General features: G+C 47.3%; 1 protein-coding gene across 2 annotated transcripts in view; it reads right to left on the reverse strand.

The window, feature by feature from the left end:
• Positions 1 to 15,812, reverse strand: part of RNF123 (ring finger protein 123) — a 1,761,234-nt gene that overhangs the window by 756,607 nt on the left and 988,815 nt on the right. For both annotated transcript variants that reach the window (XM_085625036.1, XM_085625035.1), the window contains exon 33: positions 13,895 to 14,083. In XM_085625036.1, the coding sequence (XP_085481162.1) occupies positions 13,895 to 14,083 (189 nt within the window). The remainder of the gene's footprint in view (positions 1 to 13,894; positions 14,084 to 15,812) is intronic.

Genomic DNA, 15,812 nt, shown 5'->3' on the forward strand with positions numbered 1-15,812 from the left:
TGGGGGGGTCTGTAGGCGAGGGTGCCGCGCACAGTGGTTCTGGGGCTGGTCTGGATCTGGAAGTGAAGGTGTTTGGTGGTGGGGAAGGAGTCCTTCGTGGTGGAGGTGGAGAGTCGGAGGGAGCTCTTGTGTACGATGGCGAGTCCTCCCTCTGGATCTTGTATCCGTCGGGGATGGTGGTGGCGATGTCGGCGGCAGAGGAGACGTTGGTCCAGGCTCCTGTAAAGAAGGCAACGTCTGGCGAGAGGGTGTCGAGGAGGTCCCAGATCTCTACAGCGTGTCTGTGTACGGAGCGCACGTAGAGGAGGATGCACTTTAGGGCTTCGGTGTTGTTGGCGTTCAGTGCGGGCCGTGGGGGTGAGGTCGGAGGTGACATGTTATAGAAAAATAGGAAAAACATGTTTTTTTCACTATCTTCTCTTTTTGTATTTTGGGGCCGTCACTGAGGGTGTTTCACTTTTGATGTTAAGTCATCATCAGTATTTTATATAGTTTATTGAATGTTGAAACCTACTATTATATTATTCCAGCCTTGAAGATGTCTGCAAATAATATTATACAAGAAAAACAGGAGCAAGCCCGTTAACCCAGTTGAGACCGGGTATATGTAATAACAACAAACAATGTCTCAACAGGAAAAATGAATGCAGGGACCAATCAAAACACGATTCAATCAAGGGAAGGGCAAAATTAAGAGAGATCCAAGGTAGAGAAGGAACAGATTTAATAATTGGATACACAAAGGTATATACAATTCAAAATAACCATAACTAACACATATGCACTGACAAAAAAATGAAAAAGTGAACGGCGCAGTGACAAAAGTGTGGAAGTGACAACACGGTACGGCGAGATTATTTCAATAAATTCAAGGTCAAGGAGAGTTATATACAGTAGGTAATTTACATATATAGACCTTCATGTATATATGTAAATTACCTACTGTATATAACTCTCCTTGACCTTGAATTTATTGAAATAATCTCGCCGTACCGTGTTGTCACTTCCACACTTTTGTCACTGCGCCGTTCACTTTTTCATTTTTTTGTCAGTGCATATGTGTTAGTTATGGTTATTTTGAATTGTATATACCTTTGTGTATCCAATTATTAAATCTGTTCCTTCTCTACCTTGGATCTCTCTTAATTTTGCCCTTCCCTTGATTGAATCGTGTTTTGATTGGTCCCTGCATTCATTTTTCCTGTTGAGACATTGTTTGTTGTTATTGCAAATAATATTAGACATAAAAGATGTAGTGCTGTGCAGTGTGTGCACAATGAAAGCATGTGCTCAGTGTATATGTGTAGGAATGGGTACCCCTCAAGTTTTGCCTGGTATTTGGTGCAACCTTAACTGAAAGAGTCCTGGGTTCCTGGTAACAAGGTCCCCAGCCCCAGTGTTCTTTTTCTAAATTGTACGATAGTTTTGCAGTTAGAAGTCTCTATCAGATGAGGGCCCCTAAAGGCTGCTGCACAAATTGTGCCACCCTAAGGGTCTCGTCACCAGGCTCATTCAAACTGCCATTGCAGCCTGCGTGTCTAGGTGCAGAGAAACCGAAGAGTCGACATAGCACACATCCCTGTGTGCCATGCTTGCCAGCACTACATGTGGTATAGCTAAGTAACCCCTATGGTAGGCCTTACAGCCCTAAGGCAGGGTGCACTATACTCATGTGTGGGCATATCTGCGAGAGTGATATCTAATTTCACCATTAGATGTTACCAGAACACAGGGAAGCCATAACGAGTACATGGCAGGACACTCGTCACTACGACTTCCTCAGAAACATGATGGCTTCACTGTACCCCAAGGTGTTTGGTACCAAACACCTTCGTTTTAATCAACCCACATGATGCCAGTGCTGGATAGAGGTACCCCCTGAAAACCTACTGACTACTAGTGTGTTGACTGACTGGTTCCTCACCTTGTGAATATTCCCAGCGCCAGCAACATTCGAAATTTTTTCGTAGCTCTCCACGCCGACGAGGACGACGTCACAATAGCATGGCTCCGCACGCGGCTCCGCTGACGTCACTGGAGCCATAAGAGCGCCTCGTCAGCGTGATGACGTCAGCTCCGCCCTTTTTTTTTCTCATGCCTACGAGGCACACGGACGGACCGACAACAATATATATATACAGTATACACAGTACATAAAATTCAAACCAACACACACAGTGTGAAGTCAATGCAGGAAAGCAAAAGAAATAACACTTCCTTTGACAGTAAACTATAGATTTTATCACATTATCACTATTTTAGGTATACAAGGGTGGACAACGGGGAGGCGGGTGGGTCAGTGAGGAATCCACAGGCAGATACTGTATCCACCAGAAAAAGCGTTACCGAAGGTAAGTAACTTGTTCTTCTGATGGATACATCTGCCAGTGGATTTCTCACCTTGTGAATAGAGTCCCACAGCAGTTCCCACTCCCTGAGGAGGGTGTCCACCCTTCTATACCAAAATGTCCTGAAGGACTGAACGTGGAAAAGTGTCTGTCCCTCCTCACCTCGGAATCTAAGCAGTAACGCTTCACGAAAGTGTGGAGGGAGGCCCAAGTTGCCGCTCTACAAATGTCCTCCACAGGAACACCTCTAGATAAGGCAGATGTAGAAGACTTTGCCCTGGTAGAGTGAGCCCTTGTACCCTCTTGGAGGTTCCTTACCGGCCAAAGATTAACAGATCTTGATGCACAAGATAATTCATCTGGAAAGGGTGCACTTGTGCACCGCTCTGCCTTTCCTGCAGCCAACAAAGCCCATGAAGAGCTGGTCGTCCACTCGAAAGTCTTTAGTCCTATCGAGGTAGAAGCTCACGGCCCTCTTAGGGCCCAAGCGGTGAAGCCGCTCCTCCTCCTTGGAAGGGTGAGGGAGAGATAGAAGGTAGGAAGGGTAATGGATTGCCCCAGATGGAAAGGAGTTACCACCTTAGGCAGAAAAGCAGCCCTGGTCCGGAGTACCATTCTTTCAGCATGAATGGTCAAGAATGGGGGTTTTGAACTCAGAGCTTGAAGCTCACTTACCCTCCTTGCCGAGGTAATGGCAATGAGAAAAACTGTTTTAAAAGACAACAGCCTTAAGGGACACTTGTGCAAGGGTTCAAAGGGAGAACCGATCAAGTTAAGACAAGATTTAAGCCCTATTGAGGCACAATAAATGGAGTGGGCGGAAATTTGTTGGTAAGGCCCTTAATGAACCGTAACACAATAGGTGATTTAAACAAGGACGGCTGATCCGGCAAGCAAAGGAATGCAGACAAAGCCGATAAATAACCCTTCACAGTAGCTACAGCAAAACCTTGCTGAGCTAGAGAGAGCAAACTGAAGGATGTTGGATAAACGAGCCCTCAAAGGGTCAATAGACTTCTCCCCGCACCAAAGGACAAATTTGGACCACCTAAAGGAATGGATAGACTTGGTGGAGTGACGCCTGGTAGACAAAATCACGTCCACCACGTCAGCCGGGAGAGAAAAATAATTCAGGTTGCCCCGTTCAATCTCCAGGCATGAAAGTGTAAGCTCTGGAGGTGGGGGGTGTAGAACCTGCCCCAGCGACTGCGAGAGGAGGTCTGCCCTGAGAGGGAGACGGAGCGAAGGGTACAAGGAGAGGTGGAGAAGATCTGTATACCACACCCTTCTTGGCCAATCCGGGGTGATCAATATGACTTGGGCCTGGTCTTGGCGAATCTTCCTCAGAACCCGAGGAATCAAGGGTATGGGAGGAAACGCGTAAAGGAGATGCGAGTCCCATCTCAACTGAAACGCGTCCCCCAAAAATCCCTGCATCGGATACTGGAGACTGCAGAATGACGGGCAGTGAGCGTTCTCGTGAGTGGCAAACAGGTCCACCCAAGGAGTTACCCACGTCCGAAAGACGTGACGAACCACCTCCGGATGGAGCCTCCACTCGTGGTCAGCAGAGAACTGCCGACTGAGACTGTCTGCACGCACGTTCAGAACTCCAGCCAGATGATTTGCCATCAGACAAATCTGATGATCATGAACCCAGGACCAGAGACGCAGAGCCTCTCTGCAGAGACAATGCGACCCCACTCCTCCCTGCTTGTTGACATACCGCATCGCGGTAGTGTTGTCGGTCAGGACTTGAACCGACTGACACCTAAGGGAAAGGAGGAAGGCCTTGAGTGCCAAACGTATCGCCCGCAACTCCAAAAGGTTGATGTGAAGCAACCTTTCCTCTGGAGACCAAAGACCAAAGACCCTTGATCTCCAGATCCCCCAGATGCACTCCCCACCCTAAAGTAGATGCATCCGTTATCACTGTGGCCACCGATGGAGGTAGATGGAAGGGCTTTCCTTGAGACAGATTGCCCTCCACGCTCCACCAAGACAGATCTGCTGCAGCTCCTCTGGAGATCCTCACAGACTCCCTGAGATCTCCGTTGTGCTGATACCACTGCCTGCGGAGGCACCACTGGAGCGCCCTCATGTGCCAGCGTGCATGGTTGACCAACAGAATGCAGGAAGCATACAGACCGAGCAGACGAAGGACCTTCAGGACTGGAACGACCACTCCATTGTAAAACAAGGGAATAATTTCCTGTATGTCGAGAATCCTTTGTGGAGGTGGGAATGCTCGACACACAGTAGTGTCCAGTACCGCCCCTATGAACAGGTTGCGCTGAGAGGGCACCAGGTGAGATTTGGGCACGTTTATCGAGAAACCCAATTTGTACAAGAGCGGAGTTGTAACCTGCAGATGATGAAGCACCTTCTCTGGTGACTCCGCTTTGATCAACCAGTCATCCAGGTAGGGGAAAACTGGAATCCCCGACCTTCTGAGATGGGCTGCCACCACTGGCATCACCTTGGTGAAGACTTGAGGTGCAATAGTAAGACCAAACAGGAGAACCGCAAACTGATGTTGCGACCCTACCGTAAAACGGAGATACTTCCTGTGCGACTCCAGTATCGGAATATGAAAATACGCATCCTGCAAGTCGATCGACACCATCCAGTCCTCCTGTTGCAGCGCTGGAAGAACCTGCGCAAGGGTGAGCATCTTGAACTTCTCCTGCTTCAGAAAAAGGTTCAAGATCCTGAGATCCAGGATTGGACGTAGCCTGCCATCCTTCTTGGGTATCAGGAAATACCGGGAGTAGCATCCCTGACCCCTTTACCGCTCTGGCACCACCTCTATCGCAATTTTTTTCAGTAATGTTAGGACTTCCTCCTGCAGGAGATGAAGGTGGTCCTCCGAGCAAGCACTTTGGCAAGGAGGGTAATTTGGAGGGAATTCCCGAAAGGGAAGAGCATACCCATTTTCCACAAGATTTAGAACCCAAAGGTCTGTAGTGACCGATTCCCAATCTTGCAGAAAATGGGTAAGCCCCCCCCCCCCCCCCCCCCCCCAGGACCAACATGATCCAGAATGGTGGATCTAGGGCTGCTTTGCTGTGGCAAGAGGGCGGGAGGTAGAGGAGGAGGAAGAGGAGGGCTGACGACCTCGTGGACGACCTCTGTTCGTGCCCCTGTAGGTCTTATACAGGGTATTTTGCTGCTGCTGAGGATGCCTGTAGGTTCGAAAGGACGACCCCCCAAAACCTCTGTACCTTCTGTAAGAGGAACTTCTAGGCTCCGCCTGCAGGCCCAGAGACTTTGCTGTGGCTTTGCTGTCCTTGAACCTTTCCAAGCGCATCTGCTTTCTTTCCAAACAGTCCAGAACCATCAAAGGGTAGGTCTAGAAGTGATGCCTGCACATCTGGAGAGAACTCCGACGACTTAAGCCAAGCACTTCTTCTTGTGGCAACCGAGGAGCCCATGATCCTGGCAACAGAGTCCGCAGTGTCCAAACCACTCCGAATAACTGGACGTGCAGCTGCTTGAGTGTGTGACAAGACCTCATTAAAATTCTGCCTGTCCTCCTCAGACAATTTAGGAGCCAGCTGTTTTGCAGAGTTCATTAGGGCGTGGATGTAACGGCCCAAAAGACAGGTGGCATTTGTGGACTTCAAGGCCATACTTGCCGAGCAGAACACCTTCTTGGCTGACTGGTCAAGCTTTTTTGACTCTCTATCACCAGGGAACTTGAGGAAATGCTCCAGAAGACTTCTTCGAACAGGCAGCTTGAACCACCAGGCTCTCAGGAAAAGGATGGGATGTTAGGAAGTCCGGATCTCCTGGAGCCGCCCTGTACCTCCTAGCAACAGATTTTGACACTGCTGGAGCCGAAAAGGGCTTACGCCAAACCTCCATAACTGGCTCAGTGATGGCATCATTGAAAGGAAGCAAAGGTTCTACTACAGTGGAGGGAGAATGAAGAACCTCCGTCAAGATATTGGACTTAAATTCAGCCATTGGGAGCTGCAAGTCTAAGAGCTCTGCTGCCTTCCTTATAACTGTGTGGTAAGGAACCACATCCTTAGAGGGAGCATCTGAAGGAGGAGAAAGCTCCCATTCTGGGGACATATCAAGGCCACTTGCCTCCCTTAAGTCTTCAAATAAGTCATCTGACTCTTGAAGTTCACCCTCCTACATTTCTTCTGCCCGATACCTCTGCTCTTCCAAAATCCTCTGCGCCTCCCGGCTGGATCTTATCCTCGGAACCGGCGTCTGAGAGCGCCACATGCGACTCCGACGGAGTCGGCATCGAACATGGTTCGTTCGGCACAGTCTGAGCCGAACGAGGTCAAGCTGACGGAACCGGAGATGAAGGGAACGGCGTCGACGTCCTTGGCGCCGGGAAGTGCCAGGACGGCTCCGCTGGAAGGAATGGACCTGAGCATAGGCCTGAGGAACCCACAAATTAAAGGCCATTGGAGCCATGGGACCCGAAGGTGCTCCAGAAGGGTACATTGCTCTTGTAAAGACACCTTACATGGCATTCAAGTAATGCGATGGGTCTTGACCCGGGCCAGGGAAAGGTGGGTAAGGGCTCGATAAAGGCTCAGGCTGAGGCGTTACCGGACTCGGGCCAATCGGCACCGACGGTGGAGCCAATGGAGTCGACGACTCATCAGGTACCAGAGCCTCTTCCACCGGAGCCGGAGAATGCGTCGGAGATGGAGCCGGAGCTGGAGAACGCTCCTGAGAAGCTGCAGGCGCAGCCGGACGAACAGATGAAGCCGGATTCGAAAGCGAAGGAGAAACATAGTTCATACGACTCCGAGGAACTGGAGAAGTTGATTTCGGAGCAGTCTCCTTATCTGAACGGCGTTGAGAGCCGTGCCTCTTCTTCTTCTTATGCTCCTTTGATTTTGAAGCATGACCAGACGTCGACCTCTATCGCCTTCGACCTCTCTTCTCCTTCCTCATCTTCGCCATGAACAGCTTGGCCTCTCTCTCCTTTAAAGCCTTAGGATTCATCTCACGGCAGCAAGAGCACCCCTCGACATCGTGATCCGACGACAGGCACCAGACACAATCTTCGTGAGGATCCGTGATGGACATATGTCCTCCGCACTCTCTACAGGGCTTGAACCCTGAATTCCTCGACGACATCTTCAGGAAAGAAGCAAGAGAAGATCAGAAACACAATCCAGAAATACAAAGTAACTAGACAAACTACGGAGAGTCCCAGATAACCGTTAGCGTCGACGGCGCAGAAAAAAGGGAACTGACGTCATCATGCCGACGAGGCTCTCTTATGGCTCCAGTGACGTCAGTGGAGTCGCGTGCAGAGCCATGCTATTGTGACGTCATCCTCGTCGAGAGCTATGAAAAAATTCCGAATGTTGCTGGCGCAGGGGATATTCACAAGGTGAGGAATCCACTGGCAGATGTATCAATCAGAAACCTTGTTTTAATCAACCCACATGATGCCAGTGCTGGATAGAGGTGCCCCCTGAAAACCTATTGACTACTAGTGTGTTGACTGACTGGTCTCGATCAGCCAGCCACCATAGACAGGTTTCTGACCTCCTGAGGTGAGAGCCTTCGCTCTCAGAGGACAGGAGCAAAGCTTGGTCTGGGTGGAGGTGTTCACACCTCCTCAAAGCAGCATGAGCATTCCAACGCGGGAAGCTTCAAAGTCCCTGCCGCCTTTGTTATACAACCCCAGGCCTCTCCAGATAGTGGAGGTGCCCACCGACCTGTTCTAACCCCACTTTTTGGCAGCAAGACAGGTGGGAAAATTAGTAAGATTAGGAGGTGTGCCCCCATTCAGCCAGCACCACCCCTAGGGCTGGCCAGCTGATGTGGACCCCACTGTTTAGATTTTTCATTGTTGTTTGGGACAGAATTATCCTTCTAGGGTCAGAATGATACTCCTTTCCCACAGGAAGAAGTCATATAGGGGGTGTAGACACCCTAAAGGTAGTTAGCCCATTGGCTACTATCTGTCACTCCCTGTAAATGTCCCTAAATCGAGTGTTTAGGTGGCACCCCTGAACCCAAGAAGTCAGATTAGAAGGATCAAGAGTAGGACGACGAAGAAGAGTCACTGCCTGGCGAGAACTGCAGCAGAACTTTGAACTATGATGCAAAAACCTGCCATCCTCAGTCCTCTCTCGACAATCGCGGCAGACTGACTCATGCTACGAGCTGGAGAACTACCAAAGCCTTGGGTAGCCTGCCAGCACTTCGACAAACATCAAAAGTCTCCCTTGGTGTAGAGGAGCTACTCCCCTGCAGTCCGCAGGCACAGACAAGCAGAGTCCGGTCCACCGCCTTGCAGCTCCCCGGCTCGACCAATGCTGCAGATGACCAGGAGAAGGTACACGAGCTCTGGGAGGTCAGATATGTCTCCCAACCGAGTGTGAAGAAACCAGGACCAACCGGAGCCGTGCAGCACCAATCCCTGGGGTACCAGACGCCCTGCACCAAACACCAACAGCAAGAGTCCAGTCCGGATTCTCACTGCACCAGGACCAAGCAGGTGTTTAAAAACGTCAGCATCACTGAAACTCACTTCGAGAATGGCCCAGCTGCTATTTTTCCCCTTCCGGCTGCCTGTCCCTGACCGTGAGGTGCATCTTTGAGCACCAGCCCAGCTTACCTAATCACTCTGCAACCTGAGCAACCTTCCCATCCTATTTAAAATTGCATTTAAATTAATTTAATTCTCACAATTGTTGCAGCCTAGTGCATTTAAAACGCATTGGTTTTCCACACACTTCCTCAAACGTTCTCAATGGATAAACTCAAAGAGCCCTGTAAAACAAGTTACTTCGCTTTTGTAACACCTTATCTGGGAGAGACAATCTAACCGCCGAATTCTTTTTTAAGACTGGATCAGGAAATATTTTGAGAAGTCCCCCTAATGCACCATTAGGATATTTAGACTCTACGTTGGCGGCGGAAAGTGACATGTGCAGTGCCTATACAGGCACCCCCCAGTGCTGACATCAGTTACTTTTGCAACATTTCCACCTCAGAAGCATGGAGTAATGAAAGTTGCTGGTGTACTAGTGTGGAAACACTAAAGATCTCATAAAGGTCACAGATACAAGAAGGAATCTGGATGCGAGGGTCAGTAAGGAGTCTGCAGCTAGACAGTTCACCAACTGCAGTGCAAGTCTGGCAGAACAGAACATTCTCTTGCCAAAGGGGTCTGGCCTCTTGGATTCCCTGTCTGGTTGTGTGGTTGGGAACGTGCCAGGGTTGACCTTGGAGGTGGAGGCCTGAACAACTAGACACTCTGGAGTGGAAGCATTGTGAGGAAAGTTGGGTTGCCAGGCGTGGAGCAATGGCAGCAATCAATTGTCCTGTGCACAGGCACCCCTGTGCAGGGATTGGCCCAGGCCTGAGCAGGACATCTAACTAGAGCTTTGTTAAAAGGGAGGAGAGGTTCTGAGGGGGAGACTATCAGCAAATGCATTTGTCTTGACTGCCAATGAGGGCAGTGTAAGGTCCAGGACCTCAGCCACCTTCCTTATCACCATAGCAAAGGAAGCCCCTTCATCCATAGCCACACTAGGAGGGAATATGATGCCAGTGTCTGACGAGGTGTCTAGACCACTGGCATCCGCTAGTTCCTCACACCAGTTATCTTCAGCCTATCAAGGAGGTTGGTGTAACCAGAAGAATCCTCAGATTTTCCCCAATCATACCTCTCCAGGACTGTCGAAAAATGGGGGCACTGGCTCAGACTCAGAAGATCTAGTTCCAATTAGGGCCGGACGCTGATCTGGAGTTGGGTATGATTATGGGGTCGGCATTGAGATTGCTAAACAGGCACCAGGGAAGGCTATGGTTTCGTGATTGCAGCAGTTCAGGATCCAGAACTAGATCTAGGGGACCCGACTGGCACAGAGGGTGGAAATCCAGTGGAGGCGCCCGCAGAAACTATGCATCCAGAAGGCACTCCAGAGGGGTGGGCCCTCCCAAAAATAAAGTGCAGAGTGCGATGGGGGTCATTCTGGCTCCCAGAAAACTTGGGGAAGCATGGAGCGAACTTAGAGGCATGCTCCGCAGGAGAGTGGGACCTATAGTGACCTTGTTCCCGCTCGACGTCCAAAGATTTGGAACGGCGCATTGAAGTTGTGGAAAGCTCCGACTTTTTTGATTTGCTGGACTTTTTGTGGAACTTACCCAACGACTTTTAGTGTGATGATGAGCACCTTGCATGACTCCGCGATTGGGCTAGGGACCTGAAGCGTTGTGGAGGCGACCGGGGCTGGGTGACTCAGCTCTTCAGGCTGCGCTCATTTGGGGCCTTGGGTTTAATGGTGCGCCAGTCCTCACAGATCCTAGAGTTGCGCTCTGGCTCCGAGCACTAAAGGCAAACCAGATAGGTGTAGGAAACAGACATCTGTCTGTGACAGGAACCACAGGGTTTAAATGACACCCTAACACACTGGGAGACAAAGCCTCAAACTAAGGCATGACAAAATGTTGAAAAAGTAAGTCAAAAATTGAATGGAGCTAGTAGTCTCTAGATCTACACTGGCGGGTGCAGAAAGAAAAGAACTGGTGTCAGCGCACTGGGGTGGCATTTATATTGGCACCGCACAAGTCCCTTCTGGGAAAGCCAACACAGAGCAGAACGAAGCCGATTTGCGGATATTTCACCGCATTGCAAACACCGGTTCTCTCCAATGCCAGTGTTTGTCCCGTGAGGATTGTTTTTTTTTTTTTGTTTTTTTAATGAGGGGCTGCCCGCTCCGCATCCCAACAGGTTGATAGGCTTTTCGCCACCTACAACTGCAGGGCTATTTAATTAGGCACTGCGATGCAGGCAGAAAATGTCTGTTGGGAGAAAGAATGGGGGCCGAAGTTTGCATACCACCGATGCCACCCACTAGCTCAGAATGATGGCTTGAAAAGTTTATGGAGCCAGTCTGATGCATGGGGAATATTCTAAGGTAAGGAATCTGTGACCAGAAGTCTCTATCAGATACATTTTCTAGTTCTAAATATGTGGCAAGTTAAAACTCCTCCCACAAAGTGGGAAATGTAACAATTCATGAAGACAAAGTTTCCAGACGTTGCCCAAAATAAGATAATCCAGTCGTGGCCTCTGTGAAAAAAATATTTCTGGAAGCAGAATGTTCAAGCTAAGTGTTGAGTGGGGAAGCTGAACATCCACCATCTCAGGTATGGGAGGCAGAGCTCCCAGAAGAGAACAGCTTTTTTTCTTAGAAAATAATTTTGCATTTCTCAAGGTCTGAAAAGCTTAGCAAGTACAAAAAGCCGTGAGCCAGCTGACGTTAAAATTTTCTAAACACCTACCTTTAACTAATCTGATCGATGGGATTTAAAGAATGGAACTTTAAAAGTTAGGGATGGCTCTTCAAGATGTACCAATTTATAAAAATGTCAATCTACTGTTTTAATTAGAAAAACACCCATATTAAAAAATAGACCCAAAACATAGTGTACTTTTTAAGCGTTGCATACATATAATTTCCCTTACAAAAGGCAGGGAGAGAATGCATCCTCGGAGCCCATATTTAATGTGGGGTCATCTTGGGGGCCACCATTCCCTAAGCACATACTTCTGGCTGCTACTTGTTGCCTGCTACTGTCTGGCTTAAGGGGACTAACGCACACCTCCCTCTCTCTGTCTCTGTATGAAGAGAGATCAGTGCACAGCTACCTTCCTCTAAACTGTCTCTGGCCCTTACTAAAGGAGAGGGCCATCACTGCGAATCAATGTTTCAAACAAAAAAGCATTGCTGCACTGCCAGCAGCCCGCTACTTTGTCAAAAAAACAGTACAAGAGCCAAGAGTTTGACTTTCTGGTAAATTCCAGACCACATCTTTCTGTTTAGAAACCCATTATTTATTGCTCTGTAAAAAAACATAATGAGAACAGCCTTTGAATTTCATTTCTCAGGACTTAATCATCCTGAAAATAACCCACAAATTATGTCATGCATGATAAAGCCTTGCATCACCACAAATACACCGCCAATGCAGCCTAATAAAGTAACATTTTACTTTCAATGCAGATCTCCTAATGCTACGTCGCAGCAAACACAGCAATCCAAGAGTTCAGTTTTGCCTGTAGATTTATTTTCAATACCCAGATATTGAAAAACTATTTTTCTACTTATGCGCCATGATGGTACTGCACAAAAAAAAAAACATTCTCCCCCCCTACCCCCCCCAGAATGTGTCTGACGAGACTCCCTGTTGATTCACCATCACATGAATTGATCTTGTGGGTGGTTCTTGTGAGCATGGTCCATATGCAGAATGATGAATTTTTGTGAAGGAGGAAGGATAGAAAAGTTAATGTGTGTCAATTCACAATCCGAATTTGAAACAGAGCCAGCATTGGCTCTCTTTATGAAAAATACTATTTCCAATTCTTTTAAATTGCCTGGATTTTGATATAAGCACGGTCCTTGTAGATGCATTCTAAATCATCAGACCTACCACCTAAGCAGCATTGTCTAAAACTTTGATAATGCTAGAGAACTTTCTCTGTATAAAACAAAGGCCATGACTGAAGCGAAAGGATGTTTCATTCCACTTCATTTAAGTGAAAAGTGGCAGTATCATATTACTCAAGAAATATCATTTGAAGACGAGGCTGTTGGCTACTTAAACTGTGCTAAGACTGCATGCTCGAGTTAACTTATTAGTGAGTGATACAAGGATGGAGCAGTACATGGCTCGGTAATTATATGCTGCTTTTACCAGTTATGGGCAGATCCGACTCAAGAGACACTGTCAAAAGAAAGTTCCTCCAGCACCACACAATTGCTTCAACCCGGTTGACATTCAATAAACCAATGTTGAAAGACTCATGGTAAGCACCTGAATGCTCACATGAGAACTTTGGCCTCCAATCATCACCTTAATAAATTCATGCCAACATGCCCATCAAGCATTATGGCCAATAATGCCTCCCTAAACACTTTTACATCACTTTTCCTCTGTTAACGAAGCCTGTAATGAGAAATGAACCACCTCTTTCGCTCTCCATCTCCATGGCTACAGCTGAGCAAATGATGATGAAACTAATGTTCTGGATTTGTGGTCAGGCAGGATGATTAACAGTGATTTCAACACAGCAAGGAGACTACTAATCACCGAGTAGAACAAGAATTCCTTAATGTTCACTCTTTCAACTAAAGAGGTGTTTACCTGTCACTGAATTAAAAAAAAATTCAACCTGATATTTCTGCATGTCCTTACTCAAACTTCAACAATAAAACAAAAGAAATTATTTAAATCAATATGACATTCATAGATGTATTTTAACATTTTAAAGGGATTTATGAAGGCCGCGCAAGTACAAAATACTTAGCAATTGTCAGAGGTGACCAAAAACAAAAGCTATGCTTTGTGGCACTCTGCAATTTCCCTATGAGCTTTTGGTATGGGTCCTGAGATCAGTTACATTGTGTCAACAACACCAATGCTTGGGATGCCTTTCTTATTGTTAAAGGAGTTTTTATGCATTAAATGATGGCTTGCTTGACTGAAAAAGTTATGAAAAGGGGATGTACAACAGAAGAGTGCAAAGAAAATGCATTCTGTACCTGTGCCAGCCGCCTTAAAAGCAGTTCGGAAGAGGGTCGGCGCCAGTCCAGGAAGATTTCAGGTACCAAAGTAACCGTCATCTCAAGAACACGGAGCAAGCTCACTGAAAGATCGAAACAAGTGGCGCAGACCTTCAATTGACGACTGTCTACAAAGTTTCTTTCTAGTCGCTCTGCCGCCTGCTGGATCTATTACAGAAGAGAAATAGAAATCATGAGCATGCATACTTCTTAATTGTCCTATCATTTGTTAACTCAAAATTGTTTCCCACAACACAAACTCCAACCTAGTTGAAGGCAGATAGCAAAGACTGGCAGACACAGATTTCGAACCAACCCTATCCCGTGGGTGAGGATAAGCAGTCAACTGATCACCCAGACACGCCAAATAATGGGGCAAACACCATTAGTAATAAAACTGATCTAAAATCTTATATAATAAAAACACTTCAGGAAAAAGCATAAAAACTGGTTATTTAGACAGGGCTACACATGTTAGTTGATTTTCAGGTAATAGTTTGCTTTTTGAGATTGGCCTATATATGCTTGTTGTTTCTTAGGTTTTTATGTCTTTGTTTCTGTAGTTTTCAGTGCCAAGAAATCACCGACGAACATGCGCTTTAACATGTAATATTGACATAACATTAAAACACAGACATGCTGGGTTGGGGTGTGAAAGGTAACACTGAACCTAAACTTCTATACCAATGGACTAATTTCTAATTTCGTTAATGCTCACTGGACAGGGTAAAGCTCAAAATGACTTTGGAAGAGAGCTGACCCAAAATTTGAAAAACAAAAAAGAACGGAGAAGCTTCAGCAGTTCTAGATCCCAAGTCGGAGGTGCAGGAAAAAGGAACCAACGCCTCTTCCTGGGGAGCCACGAGACGTGTTAAAACCATGGTCTCCGGCACCATACGCAGGAAACAAGACAATGCTACAAAAATTTCAGGATTCAGTGTGGAGCAGATAAAAGGGTTAATTTAATGAATTAGCGAAAAACGTTATCCATTAGAAACAAAATTATTACCCAGACTAACTATTGACCTTTTAAAGAACAAGTTACTTACCTAAGGTAAGCACTCTATCTGGTAGAGACTCTCTCTAACCACAGATTCCTCACCTTTTGAATACTTCCTCAGGCGTCGGACTAGATCTGGAAACTTTTGAGCAGTATCTCTGCGTGCCATCAGGTGGTGCCATGCAGCTCCACACTGACGCCGTTCCACTGCAGAAATGATGTGCGGAGACAATATATTGCAACTCCCACAGGCTAACGTCGGTTGCTTTTGAGGCTGTCAGCTACCTCAGAAGCAGAGCCCCAGCAGAAAATCTATTCTGTGGGAAGAAGAATGTGAAAAAGTATTTGATCAAGTAAAGAGAGCTTGCGTCACGGAAGAACAAGTTACTTACCTTCGGTAACGATATATCCGTAAGAAACATTAGTTAGTTAGATTCCTTACCTTAGAATATCCCCAGGCGTCAGGCTGGATCCAGAATTTTTTTTCATCAGTAATACCCTTGCGTGTCGCTAGGCGTCGTCTGCGGCTCCGCGTTCGTCGTCGGCGTCGTGATAGCCGGGATGACGGAGTATTTAGACGCCGCCCTCGCTCATTGACGTCAGTTCTTGTACACAGCTTTCCGCGCCAGGAACGCAGAGCCATGCAAGAAACCGACACTGGTGCCATGAATCTAGGGCCCTGAAAGGGGTGACCTTAACCCTAGATATCAGTTCGCAGAACGGGGAGGATGGGTGGGGCGGTAAGGAATCTAACTAACTAATGTTTCTTACAGATATATCGTTACCGAAGGTAAGTAACTTGTTAATCTGAAAGAAACACGTTAGATTCCTTACCTTAGAATAGATACCCCAACAATACCAACCCCGGCGGTGGGTCTGCGAACCAAGTTCATACCA

Source organism: Triturus cristatus, chromosome 9 (assembly GCF_964204655.1).
Source record: "Triturus cristatus chromosome 9, aTriCri1.1, whole genome shotgun sequence".
Classification (NCBI taxonomy): domain Eukaryota; kingdom Metazoa; phylum Chordata; class Amphibia; order Caudata; family Salamandridae; genus Triturus; species Triturus cristatus.